Raw genomic sequence first — 22,672 nt, 5'->3', positions numbered from 1 at the left:
TGCCAGATATCTCGATATCGATACAGTACGATAAGACTACGTGTTCGGTGAAAACCAGACTCTGAATTAAAATGTTTGATTTAAGCCTACATTTCAAAAATTTGTGTCAGAAAATGTATTGTTTTTAAGCCTTTCGCACGTACGATCACACAGGTGTGATCACTCTAGGCTGGTCCCTGGAGCGGATAATCAAGTGCATCACATGATCAAATGTTGAATTTAGCCAGAGTCAGGCGCGCTCAGAGCTGTCATATATCACAACTTTTCAGTGTTTTCAACCACATACTGTTTATTTTAGGTTTCAAACATATAAATTCACATAATTACAAAAAAAACAATACATGTAGAGTTTGTAAAATACACACTGATGTCTATGAAAGAGGTAATAATAATCCTTTCCATTATAATTCGACACGTTTTATTCATATCAGATACACATTGTGTAAGTAACTTCAATGTTTACTCTATTCTATTCCCAGTTCACCAGCCACTTACTTTTAAGTATTTCTGGAGAAGTGGATGAATTCACGTGTTGTAAACATAGAGGTTGTAAATCCAACAGATCCGATTCTCTGAACTGCGTCTGCGGCACAAACTAACACGGCGGCGCCCATCGCGCATACAGCTCAACTAACGCCATCGTTATAAAGGTGTTTAAACAACAATATACTTCCACTTGCATGTATTTGACAATCGGAATATCAGATATTTCATGCCATAGCTAACACATTTGTGAATATTCTGAATAAAAAAGAAAAAAATGACATAAAAGCAGATCATCATTCATTCAGCGCTGTTGCTGCTGCGGTGTGTCACGTGACAAGCAATGACGCGTCACCATGGAAACGCCGCCCCCCCTCTCACAATATAGTTCCCACGTCCCTGGTAGTGTGTGCGCGCTGGCTTTAGCGGTGCATTCAAGGGCACTCGTAAAACTGATGTTTGTTGTGACTGCCAGAGTTGTATGCAGGGCGAGCGCGGAGAGGGGAAATCTATATCGTCTATATCGTTGCTTTTTTCGATAGTAATATCTTGAAAGTTCATATCTAGATATAGATACAATAACGATATATCGTTCAGCCCTAGTTTATAGCATGTCTTATTGGATTAAAAATATCCACCTCAATAATTTTTTTTTTGCAATATCCCAAAAAGGATGGATGGAAACATAGCTATAGTAAACAACATTAAACACTGAACACTGAACACATTCTTCTATGAACAGGTTTCGGTGGAATAACATGGCACCGCAAGAAAAGCTCCAGCTGAAGAACTGCACTATGGACCTGATGTCAAATGTGAGCGTCTCCACTCAATCTTCTTATTGCATGCTTTATGACGATTGCTTATTTATTTATATGGCTTAATGTCCTGTTTTAGGGGACACATCCAATTCTGCAAGAGGAATGTCATGTAAAGGATGCGCTCTCACGCATAGTAGTTGAGATGGTCAAGAGAGAGTGGCCGCAGCACTGGCCTGACATGCTGAAGGAGATGGAGGCCCTGACTGCTATGGGGGTAACAAGAGTTTTGGCTTGATGTTGTAGGACAGGGGCGGCTTGATCCTGCTCCTGAAGTTATGCCATCCTGTCAGAGTTTAGTTCCAGAAAAATACAAAGCACATCCAAAACCCAGAACTGGTCTCTGGTGCAGGACAAAAAAAGAAGAATGGATGGTCACTAGGGATGCAACAATACAGTTAGTCCACGGTTCAATACATACCTCGGTTTTTAACCACGGTTTTCGGTTCGGTTCTGATGGCTTGTCACATAAATTTCTTGTTATTCTATTCTTAGGCGACAGGAACAGCAAGAGGTTAAGGAGAAAAAAGACTATTTTTTTTGTTGCAATACTCTTTCTTTATTTTACTTAAAATAATTGAAAAACCTTACTTAAACTTAAAACTTTACTTTAAAAAAAAACCTTGTATTCCAAGTGTATTTTATAATATAAAATAAATATATATAAATATAAAGATTTAAACTGGCAGCTCAGAGCTGTACAGCAGCATTTAAGTATGAAATTGAATGAATGAATTTAAAAATAAAGTACTACATACATAGACTTCACTATAAAATATACATTGATTCTTAGCTGTATTAGTTTTTCAGTCAAGAGCAGTGAGGGATTTTCTCTTTGTCTTTTGTTGTTTTATTAACATTAAAGGGATAGTTTGTTCAAAAATGAAAATTCTGTCATCGAGAAATGAATACAGGTTTGAAACGATATTAGAGTGAGTAAATAATGACATCATTTTATAGGTGAACTGTCCCTTTAAGGACAGCGTGTTCACTACTGCGCTGTTGTCAATTTAAGACCTGTGCATCTAATATACGGACACACGCAGATTTTACTTTCACTTTCGACATAACCGACTGTATTTATGTTAACCTTGTGTGTATTTGACAGTATTAGCGCAGTAAGACAACTATTTAGTCCTGTATTCACGTGTTTGACAGGCGTTTAGTGCGCAAGCTCCGTAAAGCGCATGTTAAAACCGCGCACGCGAATGAGCCGGCAAGGCTTTAAAACGCATGCAAATAATGAACCTTCGTGATTGTGAATAACTATTGTATTCCGTGAGTATAACTCTACCACTAACGTGTGATGTGAATGTATGTCGCGTTGTTCAGTATTGGGATGGAGGAGGCAAATTATAGAATTTGCAGTCAAATAATTGTCTGATGCAAAACCGAGAAAACTGCAATTCACAAGCGTGTATTGAACCGTGAATGCTGTACCGAATGGTTCAATATTATATTGAGAATTGTGGCATCCCTAATGGTCACACTGTCCACAAGGTCTAGAAGGTTTTTTATTCATTTTTTATAATTTTTTCAGGCACAGTAGGGAGGTGCAGTGTCCAAGGCTCCCCTGGAGGGACATTTTGTACATTTTAAAGTTAATTTAATCAATCTGATGCACTTTTGAGAGTTCAAAATTTAGAGCTCCAACCCATGTTCAGTGTTAAAATTGAACAAAGAAAAAAGTCGGTAAATTGACCTGTACCTGAATTTTTAAAGGGATTCAACTTTTTTTTTTTTTTAAGTTAATATACTGTAGTGTCTCAGTCTAATGTGAGTCTGCTCCTGCTCCATTGGGCTGTGATTATGGGGCGTGTTTCAACCGAACCAGGAAAGAAAATGCCTCTGCACTCAATCAGAGCAGCGGAGTAAGTGACGCGTTGAGCGACGCATAGTTGTCAACAGAACTCAACTGCACGCACCGCTGGAAGAAGTAGAAGAAGAAGATGAGTGTACACGATGTTTGCCGGTGTTGTAAACAGAATTTAAGGATACACAGAGTACTTACCAACACCATCATCATTTCTGAGGGAAATAGTAAAGGTGAACGCATATACGAACAAGTTCTCCATTTAGGATTAGAACGAATTCAACCCAAGTGCTCTTTGGTGACGTGGATGATTACGTTACTGTTGATCATCTGTCCATCATCGTATAAAGCCCACCCTGACAATTTGATTGGTCTGAGCAGCTCTGGTTCCAGCATAGTCGCTCCACAACGGATCAAGTTCAGACTGAACTTCCCGACCTCAAATGTTGTGGGCGGGGCTAAGTTCGGCTGGCATCCAGGCTAGAAAATTGCAATACTTGCCAAAAAAAACACCCAAGCCACACAATCTAGAGTTAAAACATAATGGTCCTCATTTATGAAACGAACGTACGGAAAACTGGGCGTACAGCCACTTCCACACAAAACTTGTCATTTATTGATGTGAGCGGTGGCTACGTCAAATCTCACGTCAGGTCCCAGCTCGTGTACGCAAGTTTTTTTTATTTAGCGTGAACTTGCATGCAACGTAGCAAATGTGATGGAGAATTGAAATGAGAGCATTCTGTGCATTTAGAAATTAATGTTCATTAAAAATACCACAGATGTTTTTTGAGGATTCACACATCGTCACATCATGTACCTGTAGCGTTCTGTGAATGGAGAAAAACTGAATAAACTTAACTATATAAAAGGAATAAAATAAATAGGACTACATGAAATATATTTAACTTAATTAACAGATTAACAAAAGAAAAAAAACCTGTGATAAGTAGTTTAATAAGTGGTTTCTGGACAAGAACAGAAATACAAACACTTCAATCAAGATGAATCTTGTTCAGATATTTTTACATAATTACATTAAAAAATACACAATAAAAACAGGCCTAAACCAGCCAAGATACCAACACAAAAACACGTAACAAAATGTTCTTTAATTATTGTTAATGGGAAAATCTTATAAAATCTTATTATTTTATATTAGAAGATATTATTTGTCAATTTTGACACACATGGTTGGAGCTAAACTCTGCAGGAATCTTCAGGTGTTGGTGTGAGAATGTTTTGTGATTTCTGCTTCTTAATGAGCAATTTGCATGCAGATTCAGTAAATGATGACATGTAAAATAATCATTGTCTATTTGAATAAACAATCACATTGTAATTCTCTTCAGGATGCTCAGACAGAACTCGTAATGCTTGTCCTGCTGCGGTTGGCTGAGGACGTGATCACATTTCAGACATTACCCACTCAAAGACGACGAGATATCCAGCAAACCCTTACGCAGAATATGGACAGCATCTTCACCTTCCTGCTTAGCATCCTGCAGCTTCATGTGAATGAGTACAACAAGTTGGTGAGTTCTTCAGACATTCATGATCACATGCCAAAACATTTTTTGTGTGCTTTTTCTACAGTCTGGTATATATGCAACAAAATATTGTCACATTCATATAATTTGAATAGATTTTTTCATGTTGTTTTCTAGAAATGTGTTGCTGGTCTGGAATTGAAGGTAAGTCGGGCTATTCATTTTTACCTATCAGTTATTAAAAAAAATTGGGGGTATGGGTTAGTGCTGTTCTTATTAGGGGAAAATATCAAGGTTCATTTACAAATGTACAGTGTAAACATAACTTGAATTTATGGGATTTAATTCATTACCCAGGGTAACAAATGAACAGTGTGAAACATGGATAAAGATAACCCAGGATATTGTTACCCCAGGGTTTAGACTGACCAAAGATTAAATGGGCTAGTAGAACGTTCTTTTCATGCTTTTCGAGAAATGAACAGATGTAAAAGAAGCATAATAAAATGATAAAAACAAAGAGTATTGTGCGGTAATTGTTTATTATTGATATGTTCTCAAATTCTTGGGTTACAGAAATAATGATATTTAACAGATTTAGTATAAAGCGAAGGAACTCTGCTTTTGTCGGATTTTGCAATATTACCCGATGATCTTTAGACTATAATTGCTAAAAGCTATTGGAAGCTTTTTAATATATCAAACCGTTCTCGGGCAATGTATAAACACATTTGATGGAGAGATGCCAAAAAGCATCTGAGGCTGTCATGCTTGGCCCCATAATTGCTTTTTGAAGTAGGCCTATTTGTATTTAAGTTCTTTAAAAAATGAAGTTCAGTTTCTTTCCTCTTGACCGCAAGAGGTGGTGTTAAGTACTAGTGGATAATAGTTGCGAGACTCAAGGAAAATATAACGAAGTTACGTCATGATGCAGACCAAGACGCGAGGATATAAACAACAGCAGCAGCTCAGCCTCTTTCCGCTTTCTCGCTTATAAGTCATTTCATGCTGTCCCGTGCCGCGCTCTAGACGATCATCAGGACGGATATCTCGGATTCCCTGTGCTTCACTATCCGGTGGCTGGTTTCGACCGCGCTTCGGTAGCGCTTTCACACATTCACTGTCGTGCAAGTTATTGTATGCCAAGTGGTTCTTTCCGAAAGCAGATTTGACTTTCACGTGTGAGTGTGTTTTCACGTTATATATCTTTCGGTTCTATCCGAAGATTTTATCGACGCCTGATCTTTCTGGGTGGGTGTTACTACAGAGTGCCTACGGTGCTAAACGAGGACGTGTAATTGACAGAGTCATGGATCATAGCTCTCTCATCTCTGTTTCAAGGTGCAAATTGTCAGAATACGCTTCTTCCTGACAACAGACACGATCAATGTCCATCATGTTTAGGGATTCAACACCTGAAGGAGGCTCTGAGGCATTGTAGTATGCTACCGTTGTCAGAGAGACGGCTTCGCCTTGCTGAGTTAGACCCAACTCTTCTGTTAGCCTCGCACAACAGTCACGGCATGCTCAAAAGTGTAGCCGAGTGCACGCCGAGCGAGAATAAATCTTTACTACAGACAGAAACTTCTGAACATTTGCTATCGAAGACTGTGGCTACTCTTTTCAGAAATATCGGAGATGAAACAACATCTTCAGTCTCTACAACCCCCAGTGTCAGCCACACATACTGAGAACACACCAGTGGATCAGTGATTTCCAACCACATGCTATAGATTTAGACACTTCATTTTCTTAATAAAGAATTGGTGATACCTGCCATGCAACCCACACGTTTTCTCCAGCCTATCTGCTGCAGGTGGTTTGAGCGGTGGGTCAGAACAGATTATTTTTTATCTGTTCTGCAGATGGCGGTGGCTCGTTTATGACATGTCCAGCCCATTCAAATCAATGCTTTCTTCAGACAAGTTGCTGATAATGTGTTTACAAGGCCACCATGTAAGGACTTTGTCACAGAATTCTTACAGGTCCCAATGTGCCTAGAAGGAGGTCAAAGACAGCCTCACTGTTGCCTCAATGGCCGAGGCTGACTCCGTTTGGGGTAGGACTGGCTGCTGAAATTGAAGAGCCGGTAACACCATTGGTGGTATCGACAGATGAGGCTTTAAGAGGCAATGTACGCAGCCCAAGTGTGCAATGTGGACATACTGACACGTTCTTGAAGAAGGCATATGAGTCTGTAGCCTATATAACTCGAGCAGAGAAATCTCTCTGCCAGCTCTTTCTTGTCTGTAATGACACATTAGAGTCCGCGAATATTGACGCTTCTGTACCTCAGTTCTTACAGACCGCTCTGTTGACTATGGGTCATGTGACTTGGGAACTTGGGACACTTTTAGCGACCTTTCTAACAACCCAGCTCCTGGTATGGCTTGCTCAGGTAAAGAGAACTGACTACCTGAAAATTGTAAAAAGACGTTGAGAGAACTGCCAATTGTACCGGGACATCTTTTTGGCCCCAAAGTTTTTGAGCTATCAGACGAGAATGATGTTGTCAGAAGAGACAACGACATCATCATGGTGGCACCAGGTCTCGCATCTTGACAGCTAACTCGCAAGATCCTCACATGGTCTCAGGGCTGGCTGGCTTCATTAAGGGCAGTTCATCTCCTGGGATCGGACAATCAAGTGGCGGAGCTCTTTCCAGGGTTTTGCTGCTCCCGGGGGAATGGAGACTTCACCCAGATGTTGTACAGCTGATTTGCCAATGGTTTGGCAAGGCAGAGGTCGACCTGTTTGCCTCAGAAATTACCACTGATTGCCACTGGTGGTTCACGATATCCAGTCATTGGGACAAGATGCATTAGCCCGATTTGACTGTTGTACGTGTTCCCTCCTTATCCCTCCTGGCCAGCCCAGGTCATGGTTTCCTCTCCTTCATGGTTTCCTCTCCTCCTTAGGATGGCTGCTTCCCATCAGACAGGACCTCCTATCTCAGATGCACAGCCGGGTTCAGCTCTAGGTTTGGCCCAGTTTGGGTCCAGTTCACAGTTAATGGATTGGGAACCAGCAGCAGTGATAATGCGAGGGAATCTTCAACACAATAATATTATGCAGCTCGTTGGAGGATATTTCCTTCTTGGTGCAGGGATTAAGGAATTAACCGAGTTCTCTGTGCTGTGCTGAAAGTATTGAGTTTCTTGCTGCATCTATTAGAAGACAACAAGGCGGCCTCCACTTCCAAGTTTATGTTGCTGCCATATCTACTTATCACGACCCGGTTGATGGTGCTTCCTTTGGGTCTCATAACCTTGTTTGTAGTTTTCTGAAGGGAGTGAGGCTTGTTCGTTCTACTCCTTTTCCTGTGTGTGACTTACCACTTGCTCTAGATTTCTTTACACCGCAATTTGAACCATTGGCTGTTGTGGATATTAAGTAGTTGTCCTTAAAAGTGTCATTTCTGTTGGCAGTTTCTTCCTCTAAACATGTTGGTGAACTTCCTGCCCTGTCAGTGAGTGATTTGTGCTTACGCTGGTTACCAGAGGATTCTGGGGTCATTCTTTGGCCTAATCCAGCCATTCTCCCTAGAGTTTTGTTACCGCAATTTGTGAATCAGTCTATTCTTCTGGCTGCTTCTCAGCTGCATTTCACTCACTCGGATACAGATTGGGGGAGGTCTCATCTTCTGTGTCCTATGCTATGTTAAGTCTACGGCTTCTTTCAGACAGATGGATGAGTTATTTGTCTGTTATGGTGGGGTACGCAAGGGAGTGCCTTTATCCAAAGAGAGACTATCACGCTGTATTGTCGAGGTGAAAAAGTTGCCATATAACAAATCTCAACAACCCTTACCAGTGAGTGTTACATCGTTCTTCATCTTGGGTCGCTTTTAAGGGGAGTTTCCTTTGCGGATGTCCCATGTACCTTTGTGCAGTTCTCCCAGGTTAACGTGGCTGCTTTCCATGATGTGAGCTCTGCAGTCCTTCTGGAGCAACCCTAATGATTTCAGGGGGGTGGCATTCCTCATGACTGTTGATATGCGTCATCCATTATTCTCTGGCGGTCAGAAGGAATGAAACAGAACGCTAGGTTGTGTATGTAACTGGGGTTTTGTGAATTCTGGATGACCGCCAGAGTTCCTTGTCAATTGGAGTGCGTGAGAAAGCATTCTGAAGCTGGGCACCTCTCGGCCTGTGTCATGACGTGACTTTGTTGTTGTATTATTCTCGACCTATCTAGCTGGTGCAGTGATTATCCACTAGTACTTAGGACCGCCTCTGGTGGTCATCCAGAATTCACAGAACCACAGTAACTAGCATTTTTAATGTATGCACTCTTACAGTTTTGTAATTTAATCTGCTCTATATTCTACATCTAGTTACGTATTTGTCAGATGAAATTAGCTGTGATTTTTGACTTTTACTTCCAGACAAAAGCTCACTGGCGAGTTGGTGTGGCCACTCTCAACACTCTGGCTGGCTACATTGATTGGGTTTCTCTGGGCCACATCACCAATGAAAACTGCCGTCTTTTGGAGATCTTGTGCCTGTTGCTGAGCGAGCCTGAGCTTCAGTTGGAGGCTGCAGAGTGTCTGCTAATTGCCATTAGTAGGAAAGTGAGTGGCTGCTGCATTTACATTATACAACTTTCTTGTTTCAGCTGCTTTTCTGAAAAAAATTGTCCACATTTATTTATTTATGCATTTATTTATGATGCAACTCATTGCTGTCATTAGAGTCTAGTACACTAAATCTTTTCACTTGCATACATGACATTGGAAAGTGTGAAATGTAGCCGTTCAGAACATGTACAATAAGACCATATACCAAATGCACTTGCTTCTTCTGTACTTACTAATTGAGTTTGTATTTATTCATTATTGTATTTGAACTGATTTTTGTTCTGCTGCTGCAATAAAAGTCTCTGGACATCAGAGACTCTATATCATACTGGTCCCAAACTTGGCAGGATGCTCTAGAATCACACCTGCTACTCAGCCCTACTTGCACTTCTATGCAACACTAGATGGTGTCTATCTTCCATTACATTTCCACCATTCTGAATGAAATAGCATGTTGATTGAATTACATCAATTAGCGCAAGACTTCAATCCTTTAGACATGAAATATGAACGTAAAAAAGAAAAGAAAAAGAATAACGACACGCAATATGTGGGGGCCGGTGTTGATTCTGTGGCGCACCGCCACAAATTAGTCTATGTGGGGGAAACACTGCTAACCCTACCCATAAGCTTACCCACACCACCACACCTGTCCCTAACTTTACCCTTAAACTTGCCCACACCACCACACCTGTCCCTAACTTTACCCTTAAACTTGCCCACACCACCACACCTGTCCCTAACTTTACCCTTAAACTTACCCACACCACCACACCTGTCCCTAACTTTACCCTTAAACTTGCCCACACCACCACACCTGTCCCTAACTTTACCCTTAAACTTACCCACACCACCACACCTGTCCCTAACTTTACCCTTAAACTTACCCACACCACCACACCTGTCCCTAACTTTACCCTTAAACTTACCCACACCAACACACCTGTCCCTAACTTTACCCTTAAACTTACCCACACCACCACACCTGTCCCTAACTTTACCCTTAAACTTACCCACACCACCACACCTGTCCCTAACTTTACCCTTAAACTTACCCACACCACCACACCTGTCCCTAACTTTACCCTTAAACTTACCCACACCACCACACCTGTCCCTAACTTTACCCTTAAACTTACCCACACCACCACACCTGTCCCTAACTTTACCCTTAAACTTACCCACACCAACACACCTGTCCCTAACTTTACCCTTAAACTTACCCACACCACCACACCTGTCCCTAACTTTACCCTTAAACTTACCCACACCACCACACCTGTCCCTAACTTTACCCTTAAACTTACCCACACCACCACACCTGTCCCTAACTTTACCCTTAAACTTACCCACACCACCACACCTGTCCCTAACTTTACCCTTAAACTTACCCACACCACCACACCTGTCCCTAACTTTACCCTTAAACTGACCCACACCACCACACCTGTCCCTAACTTTACCCTTAAACATACCCACACCACCACACCTGTCCCTAACTTTACCCTTAAACTGACCCACACCACCACACCTGTCCCTAACTCTACCCTTAAACTTACCCACACCACCACACCTGTCCCTAACTTTACCCTTAAACTGACCCACACCACCACACCTGTCTCTAACTTTACCCTTAAACTGACCCACACCACCACACCTGTCCCTAACCCTACGCATAAACTTACCCACACCACCACAGCTGTCCCTAACTTTACCCCTAAACTTACCCATCCCACCACACCTGTCCCTAACTTTACCCTTAAACTTACCCATCCCACCACACCTGTCCCTAACTTTACCCTTAAACTGACCCACACCACCACACCTGTCTCTAACTTTACCCTTAAACTGACCCACACCACCACACCTGTCCCTAACCCTACGCATAAACTTACCCATCCCACCACAGCTGTCCCTAACTTTACCCTTAAACTGACCCACACCACCACACCTGTCTCTAACTTTACCCTTAAACTTACCCATCCCACCACACCTGTCTCTAACTTTACCCTTAAACTGACCCACACCACCACACCTGTCTCTAACTTTACCCTTAAACTGACCCACACCACCACACCTGTCCCTAACCCTACGCATAAACTTACCCATCCCACCACAGCTGTCCCTAACTTTACCCTTAAACTGACCCACACCACCACACCTGTCTCTAACTTTACCCTTAAACTTACCCATCCCACCACACCTGTCCCTAACTTTACCCTTAAACTGACCCACACCACCACACCTGTCCCTAACCCTACGCATAAACTTACCCATCCCACCACAGCTGTCCCTAACTTTACCCCTAAACTTACCCACACCAGCACACCTGTCCCTAACTTTACCCTTAAACTGACCCACACCACCACACCTGTCTCTAACTTTACCCTTAAACTGACCCACACCACCACACCTGTCCCTAACCCTACGCATAAACTTACCCATTCCACCACAGCTGTCCCTAACTTTACCCTTAAACTTACCCACACCACCACACCTGTCCCTAACTCTACCCTTAAACTTACCCACACCACCACATCTGTCCCTAACTCTACCCTTAAACTGACCCACACCACCACACCTGTCCCTAACTCTACCCTTAAACTTACCCACACCACCACACCTGTCCCTAACTCTACCCTTAAACTGACCAACACCACCACACCTGTCCCTAACTTTACCCTTAAACTGACCCATCCCACCACACCTGTCCCTATCATTACCCTTAAACTTACCCACACCACCACACCTGTCCCTAACTTTATCCTTAAACTTACCCATCCCACCACACCTGTCCATAACTTTACCCTTAAACTTACCCATCCCACCACACCTGTCCCTATCATTACCCTTAAACTGAACAACACCACCACACCTGTCCCTAACTTTACCCTTAAACTTACCCATCCCACCACACCTGTCCCTAACTTTACCCTTAAACTTACCCATCCCACCACACCTGTCCCTAACTTTACCCTTAAACTTACCCATCCCACCACACCTGTCCCTATCATTACCCTTAAACTGAACAACACCACCACACCTGTCCCTAACTTTACCCTTAAACTTACCCATCCCACCACACCTGTCCCTAACTTTACCCTTAAACTTACCCACACCACCACACCTGTCCCTAACTCTACCCTTAAACTTACCCACACCACCACACCTGTCCCTAACTTTACCCTTAAACTGACCCACACCACCACACCTGTCTCTAACTTTACCCTTAAACTGACCCACACCACCACACCTGTCCCTAACCCTACGCATAAACTTACCCATCCCACCACAGCTGTCCCTAACTTTACCCTTAAACTTACCCACACCACCACACCTGTCCCTAACTCTACCCTTAAACTTACCCATCCCACCACACCTGTCCCTAACTTTACCCTTAAACTTACCCACACCACCACACCTGTCCCTAACTTTACCCTTAAACTTACCCACACCACCACACCTGTCCCTAACTTTACCCTTAAACTTACCCACACCACCACACCTGTCCCTAACTTTACCCTTAAACTTACCCACACCACCACACCTGTCCCTAACTTTACCCTTAAACTTACCCACACCACCACACCTGTCCATAACTTTACCCTTAAACTTACCCATCCCACCACACCTGTCCCTATCATTACCCTTAAACTGAACAACACCACCACACCTGTCCCTAACTTTACCCTTAAACTTACCCATCCCACCACACCTGTCCCTAACTTTACCCTTAAACTTACCCATCCCACCACACCTGTCCCTATCATTACCCTTAAACTTACCCACACCACCACACCTGTCCCTAACTTTACCCTTAAACTTACCCATCCCATCACACCTGTCCATAACTTTATCCTTAAACTTACCCATCCCACCACACCTGTCCATAACTTTACCCTTAAACTTACCCATCCCACCACACCTGTCCCTATCATTACCCTTAAACTGAACAACACCACCACACCTGTCCCTAACTTTACCCTTAAACTTACCCATCCCACCACACCTGTCCCTAACTTTACCCTTAAACTTACCCATCCCACCACACCTGTCCCTATCATTACCCTTAAACTTACCCACACCACCACACCTGTCCCTAACTTTACCCTTAAACTTACCCATCCCACCACAGCTGTCCCTAACTTTACCCCTAAACTTACCCATCCCACCACACCTGTCCCTAACTTTACCCTTAAACTTACCCATCCCACCACACCTGTCCCTAACTTTACCCTTAAACTTACCCACACCACCACACCTGTCCCTAACTTTACCCTTAAACTTACCCGCACCATCACACCTGTCCCTAACTTTACCCTTAAACTTACCCACACCACCACACCTGTCCCTAACTCTACCCTTAAACTTACCCACACCACCACACCTGTCCCTAACTTTACCCTTAAACTGACCCACACCACCACATCTGTCCCTAACCCTACGCATAAACTTACCCATCCCACCACAGCTGTCCCTAACTTTACCCTTAAACTTACCCACACCACCACACCTGTCCCTAACTCTACCCTTAAACTTACCCATCCCACCACACCTGTCCCTAACTTTACCCTTAAACTTACCCACACCACCACACCTGTCCCTAACTTTACCCTTAAACTTACCCACACCACCACACCTGTCCCTAACTTTACCCTTAAACTGACCAACACCACCACACCTGTTCCTAACTTTACCCTTAAACTTACCCACACCACCACACCTGTCCCTAACTCTACCCGTATCCCACCTCAATATCAGCAAAAGTGTTTTGCATTACAATATGAACAAAAAAAGTACACTGTACTTATTTTTTGATATAAGTACATAGTAGTTAATGCCACCTAAATAAAGTGGGGCCCAAAATGTCACAATGTCGGTCTTGGTGAGTATTCATGTAAACACTGTTTTTGATTGAGAAAATTCTTTACTTCCACAGGGAAAGTTGGAGGAGAGGAAGCCGTTTATGGTACTCTTTGATGAAGCCGCCATGAACTACATCCTGTCTGCTGCACAGTAAGTAAACGTCTTCGCTTATTCTAAATCAGGGTTCCTCAGATCTGGCCTTGGAGGGCCACTGTCCTGCAGAGTTTAGCTCAAACTCGCCCCTCTGCAATGTTCTAGTGTCTCTGAAGACCCTGGTTAGCTTGTTCAGGTGTGTTTGATTAGGGTTTGAACTAAACTCCGTTGGACAGTGGCTCTGCAGGAACAGATTTGAGGAACCCTGCTCAAATGACTTGGATACTGTTCGAATGACTGCAAACTGCTGTTTGAATTTATTTTAATACAGGTCAGCAGATGGTGCAGCTTTGTGTGACCAGTGAGTTTACATTTTTCTCTTGAAACCTACTCAAGTTTAGTTTAGATCAACTGGGTTCACATCCGTTTTAACCGAAACTGTCCATCGTTCAATCCAGATCATCAGGTGCCGTTGTGGAAAGAAGATACACTTTTCTGAAGAGGCTGTGTCAGGTTCTCTGTGCCCTGGGTAGCCAAATCTGCACTCTAGTGGTGAGGCGATCGCATGAGCATCACTGTTGTGTATGATTTATCAGTTTTTTCCTCTTATGAGAAATGAAGACTATTTTGATGTTTCTCTTTAGGGTTCAGATGTTGAAGTACAAGTTCCTGTTAACCTGAATAAATATATGGAAGCTCTTCTTGCCTTCACTACTCACCCCAGCCAGGTTGAACTGCATTATAGCTACTCATTGATTGGTCAACCTTTTAAGAATTTTTTGTAAATCTTGCGCTCCATATTTAATCATGTATTTATATATTACTCTCAAAACAGTTTCTGAGGTCGTCCACACAAATGACCTGGGGTAACATATTTCGACATGACATTTTATCGAAGGATCCTGTAATTGGCCAAATGACCATCAAATATTTAAGAGCCGCAAGGATCAATCTTGTGAAAGTAAGTGCTGTGTATCCCAGCCACAGAACAGTTTTGACTAATTGCTATCATATTTAATTGCTCTGTTTGCCTTTTACAGATTGGATTTCCCTCCAAGAATGATTGTCCGGGTTGTGAATTCTCCAGAGTGGACTTTGATAGTGATGAAGATTTCAACTGCTCCTTTAATTGTGAGTTATTATTGGTTAGTAGCTAGTTAGTTAAAGGGTACATAACACACACACAGAGTTTCTGCCTGCCAGTCTCATGTTAATCTTGAGTTGCTATAGAGTAGTATTGCATCCTTCATATCACTAAAGAGACATGAGCACACAAACACACTACATCATGGCATTATCCCTGCATAACTTTCAATTCACTATACGTTTGTGTGGTTCACATTATATGGACTTATGCACGATTGCCAACAAAACACACACATTTGATGCAGTTTCACTCACCGCCTGCGGTTTCCACTCATGGGGAACAAACACACACACTTGCAGAACTCCGTTGCTGCTCCGGGAAAACTAACTCCATCCACTGTTTCCTTAATGCTGGGTTATTTGGGAAGCTGAACAAGGTTATACATTTACATTTACATTTATGCATTTGGCAGACGCTTTTATCCAAAGCGACTTACATTGCATTCAAGGTACACATTTTACATTTTTGTCAATTCTTGCTTTCCCTGGGAATCGAACCCATGACCTTGGCGTTGCTAGCGCCATGCTCTACTGTTTGAGCTACAGGAAAGCTCAATTATCTTTCCCTCACAACCAGAAACACACTTCTTTAGTGACTAGGGCTGGGTATCGAGTTCGATACTTTTTAGGACCGAATTGCCTCGATACTATCGAGTATCATAAAAGGTTGTTCGATACCAAATTTCGATACCTAAGAGGTTAATCTCGTCAACATCAGTGAGCCAATAAGCATGCAGCACGATTGGCTGTGGTGGGAAAAACATTTGTTTATGGTGGTTACGTCCAGGGACGTGAATCGCATGTGAGGCTGTGGTGTGTGTTTCAGCACGGTGTGTGAGTATGTGAGTTTGAGAGATGAAAGGTTCTTTTGATTTTGTACCTTGGGATGGTACCAGCAGGTTCTGCCCACTCACTGACCGCAAAGGACAGGACTTGTAGGGGGATGATGAATACGATATGATTTGAATTTGATATGGTTAGGAAAATGAATAACAGAAAAAAATCCCCCACCAACCAGTGCATGTCCTGTGTGAATGAATGTGAATACAACCTAAAAAAATGTGCAACAGTTTGGTTAAACCCTTAACAATATTTGTTAAACAGCTTTCAGGGCTCACCAGGGGGAAGCAGTTCGTCTGGCTAGTAAAATTGTCCCGTTTGAGGCCTTTCAAATTGCAAGGGAGTGGGTGCAATATCAGATCAACACACCTGTAGATACTGGTAATACAACACGTGAGTATTTGTTAATACACTTTCTTATGGTAGGTCCTCTTTTATCTGCCAAATTTTGTGCTGTTTTTGTAACTATGCTGCTGCTTTCTGAATTATTTTGTTTTGTTTTTATCAGCTATGCTAGTGTGACATTCTTCATCGCAGGGCTTATGTTATCCAGTAAACTATGCAAATTTGAACTCTTACTTATACCCATCACCCTTGCCTTGTCCTGTACAATTTCACTATGTGGTCAGATTATATAAATTATATAAATTTGGTGGTTATGCCATGCAAATACACTGATCAGCCACAACATTAAAACCACTGACAGGTGAAGTAAATAACATTGATTGTATCGTTACAAATGCAGCTGTCAAGGGGTGGGATATATTAGGCAGCAAGCGAACAGTCAGTTCTTGTATTTCATGTGTTGGAAGCAGAAAAAATGGTCAAGCGAAAAGATCTGAGTGACTCTGACAAGAGCCCAATAGTGATGTCTAGACGACTGGATCAGAGCATCTCCAAAACAGCAAGTCTCATGGTACACATTGTACAATTTTGAGCTGTCCTAGACGAAAGATGACCATTCGTGGTGATTTATGTGGTCGTGGCTCCTAAACGTTGGTCCTACGTCATACAGTGTGAGAGATTCAAGACCCCCGTTGTCACGGCATTACAACTGAAGATAGCCTGCGATCATTTTCTGACTGTCAGAAATTTAGCATGATCATCTCACCATGCTTTTGCTGCTACAACCTACATCTACATAGCCTAGAAATCTAGACACACCCTAGCGGCAGCAGATGTAATTGGCAGCCAGATCATCTAGCGACTCTCCGTTGGCTTGCGAGCTTGAAAAACCAAATTCTAGTCAGGCCAATCACATTGTGTATAGAGTCGTTTGGCGGGCTTAACATAATGACGGCAGAGTTGCGATGGTTCCATTTACATTTATGCATTTAGCAGACGCTTTTATCCAAAGCGACTTACAACTTGGGAGTACAGGAAGCGAAGAGACGAGTTAGCGCAACAAGTGCATGAAATACTGAGTCCGTGTACATTGCTCAGTGTAGCACAGGCTTGAGTAGGGAGGGAAGAAAGAGGAAAAAAAAGGTAATTATTATTATTATTTTTTTAATTAAGTGCTCACAGAAGATCTGAGTTTTTAGTTGACTTTTGAATGTTGTCAATGATTCTGCGTTTCGGATGGCGGTGGGAAGATTGTTCCACCAGCTGGGAACGTTGAATGAAAATGTTCTGGAAAGGGATTTTTTGCCTCTCTGCGATGGCACCACAAGCCGTCGCTCCTTAGCTGAGTGAAGGCTTCTGCGTGAATTCCCTGCTACTTCCCTGCTAATAAAGAATGGCACTGAAGTCATTCTTAAAAAAGGAAGATGTGTTCAGAGTTTTGCCGACCTGATACGGTTGCGGATACGGATACTCTGGTTGGTTGTAGTGTTATCCTATTGCGTGCAGAGGGAATTTGAAACACAACCGTTTATCCCACCCCTCGGATTGAGCCCTGCCAATGGTGTGTTCCCAGACCTTGATGTGGGTCTGGCTTGTCAGGCTAACATCTACTGACTAGCCAATAAAAACGCATCATGAAATGGTGTATTGATCAACTCGACATGGCACACTTACCTCAAGCTCCATTTGCAAAATTGGCATGCCATGTTTGCCTCTCTTTCCTAGCTACGACCGTGTCCATATTGTTTTTTTTCAGCACACATAAAAATCACAATTGCGATTCATCTTTCTCTTTTTGTTTACCACTAGTGCATGGTGATTTTATTCTTCTATACTAACTTGCTTCGTAGTCTACGATTCAATAGGTGCATCATCGTACAGTCAACATGCATGTCGTACCCAAGTTTATTAGATCCATGCCGTACACTGCGATTTGTAATGATCTTATAGGATTGCTGAAATCACACATTCTGTAGCAGGAATTATGGGGTTTTCCCCGGTATTGTTGGTTCCTACCAAAACTGGTGCAAGAAAGGACAGCCGGTGAACTGGCATCAGGGTCATGGCTCATTGATGCACATATGGAGCGTCAGAACTGGTCAAACAATCCGATCTATGGAGGCCCCACTTTGCAACTTGCAGGACTTAAAGCATCCACTCCGAATATCTTGGTGCCAGATACCACAGGATACACTCAGAGGTCTTTCCTCAGTGCATCAGAGCTGTTTTGACTACATAATGGAGACCTTCATGATATTAGGCAGGTGGATGTAATGTTTTGGCTGATCAGTGTACCGATGACACCACACTTTGATTCCTTGTAGAATGAGATTGAGTTTGATTCACATTCTGAAATGAACAGATTCTTATTAATGAGGAGGTGTCTCATATGTTTACAAATGTCCATGTTCATTCATTTCATTCATAGACTTAAAACACTGATGTTCACAGTTGAATCACCTCTATACAAAATCAGCTCCACCGGTGTTGCTTACCACAGGCAGTAATTGACTGATGGTTATCTGATGCCTTCATTTGTGTCTTATTGTTATCTGTTGAAGCTAAGATTGTCTGTTCTGCTCTGTCCCCTTCAGAGGTTCAGTGGGATGCCATGACTTTCTTCACTGAAAGTGTATTTGGACAGCTCTTCAGAATCCTCGAAAAAGAGGCAAGACCAACTAATTTCTTTCACAGTGCAGCGGTGTGGGATTTAAAGCAGATCTCGTCATCATTGAGACGTTTTTTCTCTCTCCTGCAGAAACTTCCCATAGATGAGGGCATGGAGCTGCTGCAGATGGTTGTAAACTATGAGACAAGAGATCCTCTCATTCTGTCCTGTGTTCTTACCATCATATCCACACTCTTTCCCTTCGTCAAACACCAACCCCACTTCCTGCCTCAAGTACTCTTTAAGGTGAGGGATATAAATTGCTGTTTTTAAAATTGTAAAGCACACCGTTTGCATTCCGATCTACACAATCAGAAGTTTTGCGTAAGAGCGGAAAAGTTCAAAATGAGAATTTCGCTCTTCAAGTTAGTCACGCGAAATCGCCACACTGACCAACAGGAAGCTGTTTGGTTTGAGCTTCTGTCTGAGAATGCGTCATACATCTCTATGCTATTGACAGTGGGCTTTTGTTTTTTGCCCAGTTTTGCTTATGTGATCACACATTTAAAGATTTGAGTTGCCGAAATAAATGGACATGGAAAAAGCTAACTAGGTGAAAAGAGGTTCACATTTAGGTATACGCATTTTTTATGCCAGAGCTGACAGCAGTCAAGTGCTTTGCACACACTAAAACAGTCTAATTCTTCATTTAGGTGTTCCCCTTCTTTTTTTTTTTTATACCTGTGGTCAGGGTTTGACATTTACGGTTTTGCTCACCAGCCACTGTGGCCAATTGGCTTTCCAAAGTTACTGGTCATTCAGCATTTTCACTGGCCTCAATTTTGACATTGATACCATGGGGGAAAACTGCCATATTGATATTTTTAATTTTATCTCGTAATTTGGCAGATATATTAAGCTGCTGTCACTTTAAGACCTAAAGCACTGACCCTTTAGACTGTTACACATGCGTTTTCTTTCTCAACTATTTGCGTTCACTTAATACATAACTGACTGTGTTTATGTGAAAACTTGCCCAGACCAGCATTTTGACATTATTTTGTGTGTATTTGACTGTTTTAGCACAATAAGCAGTGAAAAGGAACTCAATTTAGCATTGAAAGGTGGCTTTGTGTGCGCACTTTGGGTGTGAGCACAAAATCTGTGGGAATCCCACGCTGAAATTCAAGCCCTGTAACAACAACAACAACAACAACAACAACAACAACAACAACAACAATATTCATCTGGTGCAAAAGAAACGAGTCACTGTCAGAGATGAGAGAGAGAGAGAGAGAGAGAAAGCGCAGCTGGTATCATGTATCTATACTGTGGAAAATGAGTATTGGAAGCATTTCAGATATTTCAATTTTGACTACATTGCACTTAGTTTACTATTTCAGATGCCTTTTTAAAAGACTGCAATAACATTTTTTATATTATATATATACAATTCAACCTGACAAAGTGGCTAGTAGAAATCCACCCGCATTTAGTGGTTTGGCAGTAGGGCTGGGCCGATAAACGATATATCGAATCGCAATAAAATTTATGTTGATCCGCGTCTCACAGACGGCTCAGGTCAAAGTTCAAACAGCAGCGAGCTCACTAGAAGAGATCCGTTTACTCTGACCGGTCTCGTGAACACTTACAGCGCTGTGAGATCCGGTGAGAAGCGCGTGCATTCAGCGAAAAACACAAATGTCTCAGTGTTTTAAACTAGTTTAAAGCCAGACAAAACAGCGCTGACAAACTGCAGAAACACTGAGCGCAATGATACAGTCAGAATGCTTTTCCATCTTATCCATAATTGATTTACTGTTGTGACTCTAACTACTGCACCGCATGATACTGTGGCAGAAATGTGCAATATTCATATAGAATTGTGTTATATTATTAATGTAGACATGTATTGAATGTATTAAAGGAGTAATGGAATATCATTACAGTATTTTTTGAACTATAGAATTTGTGTATTTATACTAAATGTTTTTAGGCTACTGTTTTTCACACAAATACCATAGAAACCATAAAGCCTAGATATATTTGACCAAGGTAGTGAAGCTATATTGAGTGTTTTTAACTGTGGTTATCATGATCTAAATCTATGATACTATGGAAGACCAATGGTTAGTTTTAATAAAACTCAGTCATAATATTTATATTTGACCATATAAAAATGAGGTTGTTAGAATTTTTACAGATGTCCGTGTTTTTGTTAGTGAACATAAATTTACATCTGCATCCTCCAAACTCAAGCTACTGTCAACTCACTGTCAAGAGTGCATTTCTAAAACAAAACATGTAATATTATTAATACTGCAGCTGCAAACTGATGCCAAAGTCAGGCGACACAAACATGTTTCATGACTAGAAACAATATCAGAAACTAAGACATACATTTTTTCTATTAAGAAATTTATTTAAGGAAAAATGACTGGAAAAGTGTAAGGAATTCAAAAACGTGAAGTGTAGCTTAAAACCACAATTAACAGTCTGGTTTCTACAACTCTCACTTAGGAGCAAAAATCTGCTTTTAAATTTGAAATAAATAAATATTTGACATTTATTATGATAATTATCGATATCGACTGATATGAAAATATTTTATCAAGATCATTTTTTGGCCAAATCGCCCCGCCCTAGTTGGCAGGTTGTAATGCCTGTGGTGCAGTTATACACGGCTTATGATCTAGAATCAGTCAGTAATACGTTTGAATCTGGATCACAACCCCCTGTATTCTCTCCCCTTTCTCCCCATAATTTGATGTCCTCTCTCTGCTGTTAGTTTATAAAGTCTAATGTCATGCATTTGCATATTGTTGACCTATTTCTTAGTTTTTTTTTAATATTTATTATTAGCCTTTATGTTTTACTTGGTGCATTATAGATACGATAAACCTACATTTTCTTTCCCTTCTAAGATATTTCCTGCCATCACGTTTGAATTGGTTGAAGAACGCAAGGTAAGGTGGCCATACTTTTGAACATATCTGCATATCATTCTCTAATCAAACGCTTTTGTTGACGTTCAGTGGATGTGTTCAGGCACCTCGGACGCGAGCTGTTAAGAACGTCAGAAGACACGCCTGTTCCTCCATCATTAGGATGTGCCGAGACTATTCAGACTTTATTCTGGTATGTTAAAGCATGCAGGTACAAAAAATACAGTCCTCCACAATGCAAAACATGTTATCGAATTGTAGTTATGCTGTGTTCTGCTCTTCGTTTTAATGAAGAGATCATTTTCAGTTTTATAAAGGATTTGATGATATTGGCATTCTCTTTTGCTATAAACGCTAACGCTAATGGATTCTTTTTCATTGCGTTGTAGCCGTGCTTCGACATGATGTACGAGCATGTGAAGAGGTTGTTCTCCAATGAGATGCTGCTCACACAGATGGAGAAGTGTTCTCTTATGGAAGCCCTGGTACTGATCAGCAATCAGTTTAAAGACTATAACAAGCAGAAAGCCTTCCTGGAGGAACTCATGACACCTGTTACTTCACAGTGGCTGTCAGAGGATATGAGGAGGTATGAACAACAGACTGGCCTTTACTGAGTTTATTAATCTGATGTTGGAATGAATCA

General features: G+C 41.7%; 1 protein-coding gene across 1 annotated transcript in view; it reads left to right on the top strand.

Moving 5' to 3' along the window:
- The window catches only part of xpo5 (exportin 5), a 62,996-nt gene that overhangs the window by 5,520 nt on the left and 34,804 nt on the right, over positions 1-22,672 (top strand). Inside the window, exons 3-19 of the mRNA XM_079842888.1 lie at positions 1,226-1,298; positions 1,381-1,518; positions 4,467-4,649; positions 4,782-4,808; positions 8,992-9,177; positions 14,123-14,199; positions 14,474-14,503; positions 14,601-14,694; positions 14,787-14,870; positions 14,978-15,103; positions 15,183-15,273; positions 16,393-16,521; positions 19,068-19,141; positions 19,232-19,387; positions 22,006-22,047; positions 22,130-22,219; positions 22,416-22,615. Of these exons, the coding sequence (XP_079699014.1) occupies positions 1,226-1,298; positions 1,381-1,518; positions 4,467-4,649; positions 4,782-4,808; positions 8,992-9,177; positions 14,123-14,199; positions 14,474-14,503; positions 14,601-14,694; positions 14,787-14,870; positions 14,978-15,103; positions 15,183-15,273; positions 16,393-16,521; positions 19,068-19,141; positions 19,232-19,387; positions 22,006-22,047; positions 22,130-22,219; positions 22,416-22,615 (1,800 nt within the window). The remainder of the gene's footprint in view (positions 1-1,225; positions 1,299-1,380; positions 1,519-4,466; positions 4,650-4,781; positions 4,809-8,991; positions 9,178-14,122; positions 14,200-14,473; positions 14,504-14,600; positions 14,695-14,786; positions 14,871-14,977; positions 15,104-15,182; positions 15,274-16,392; positions 16,522-19,067; positions 19,142-19,231; positions 19,388-22,005; positions 22,048-22,129; positions 22,220-22,415; positions 22,616-22,672) is intronic.

The sequence above is a fragment of the Gobio gobio genome, assembly GCF_949357685.1.
Source record: "Gobio gobio genome assembly, chromosome: 18".
In the NCBI taxonomy this organism is placed as follows: domain Eukaryota; kingdom Metazoa; phylum Chordata; class Actinopteri; order Cypriniformes; family Gobionidae; genus Gobio; species Gobio gobio.
This window is presented reverse-complemented; position numbering and strand designations above follow the sequence as displayed.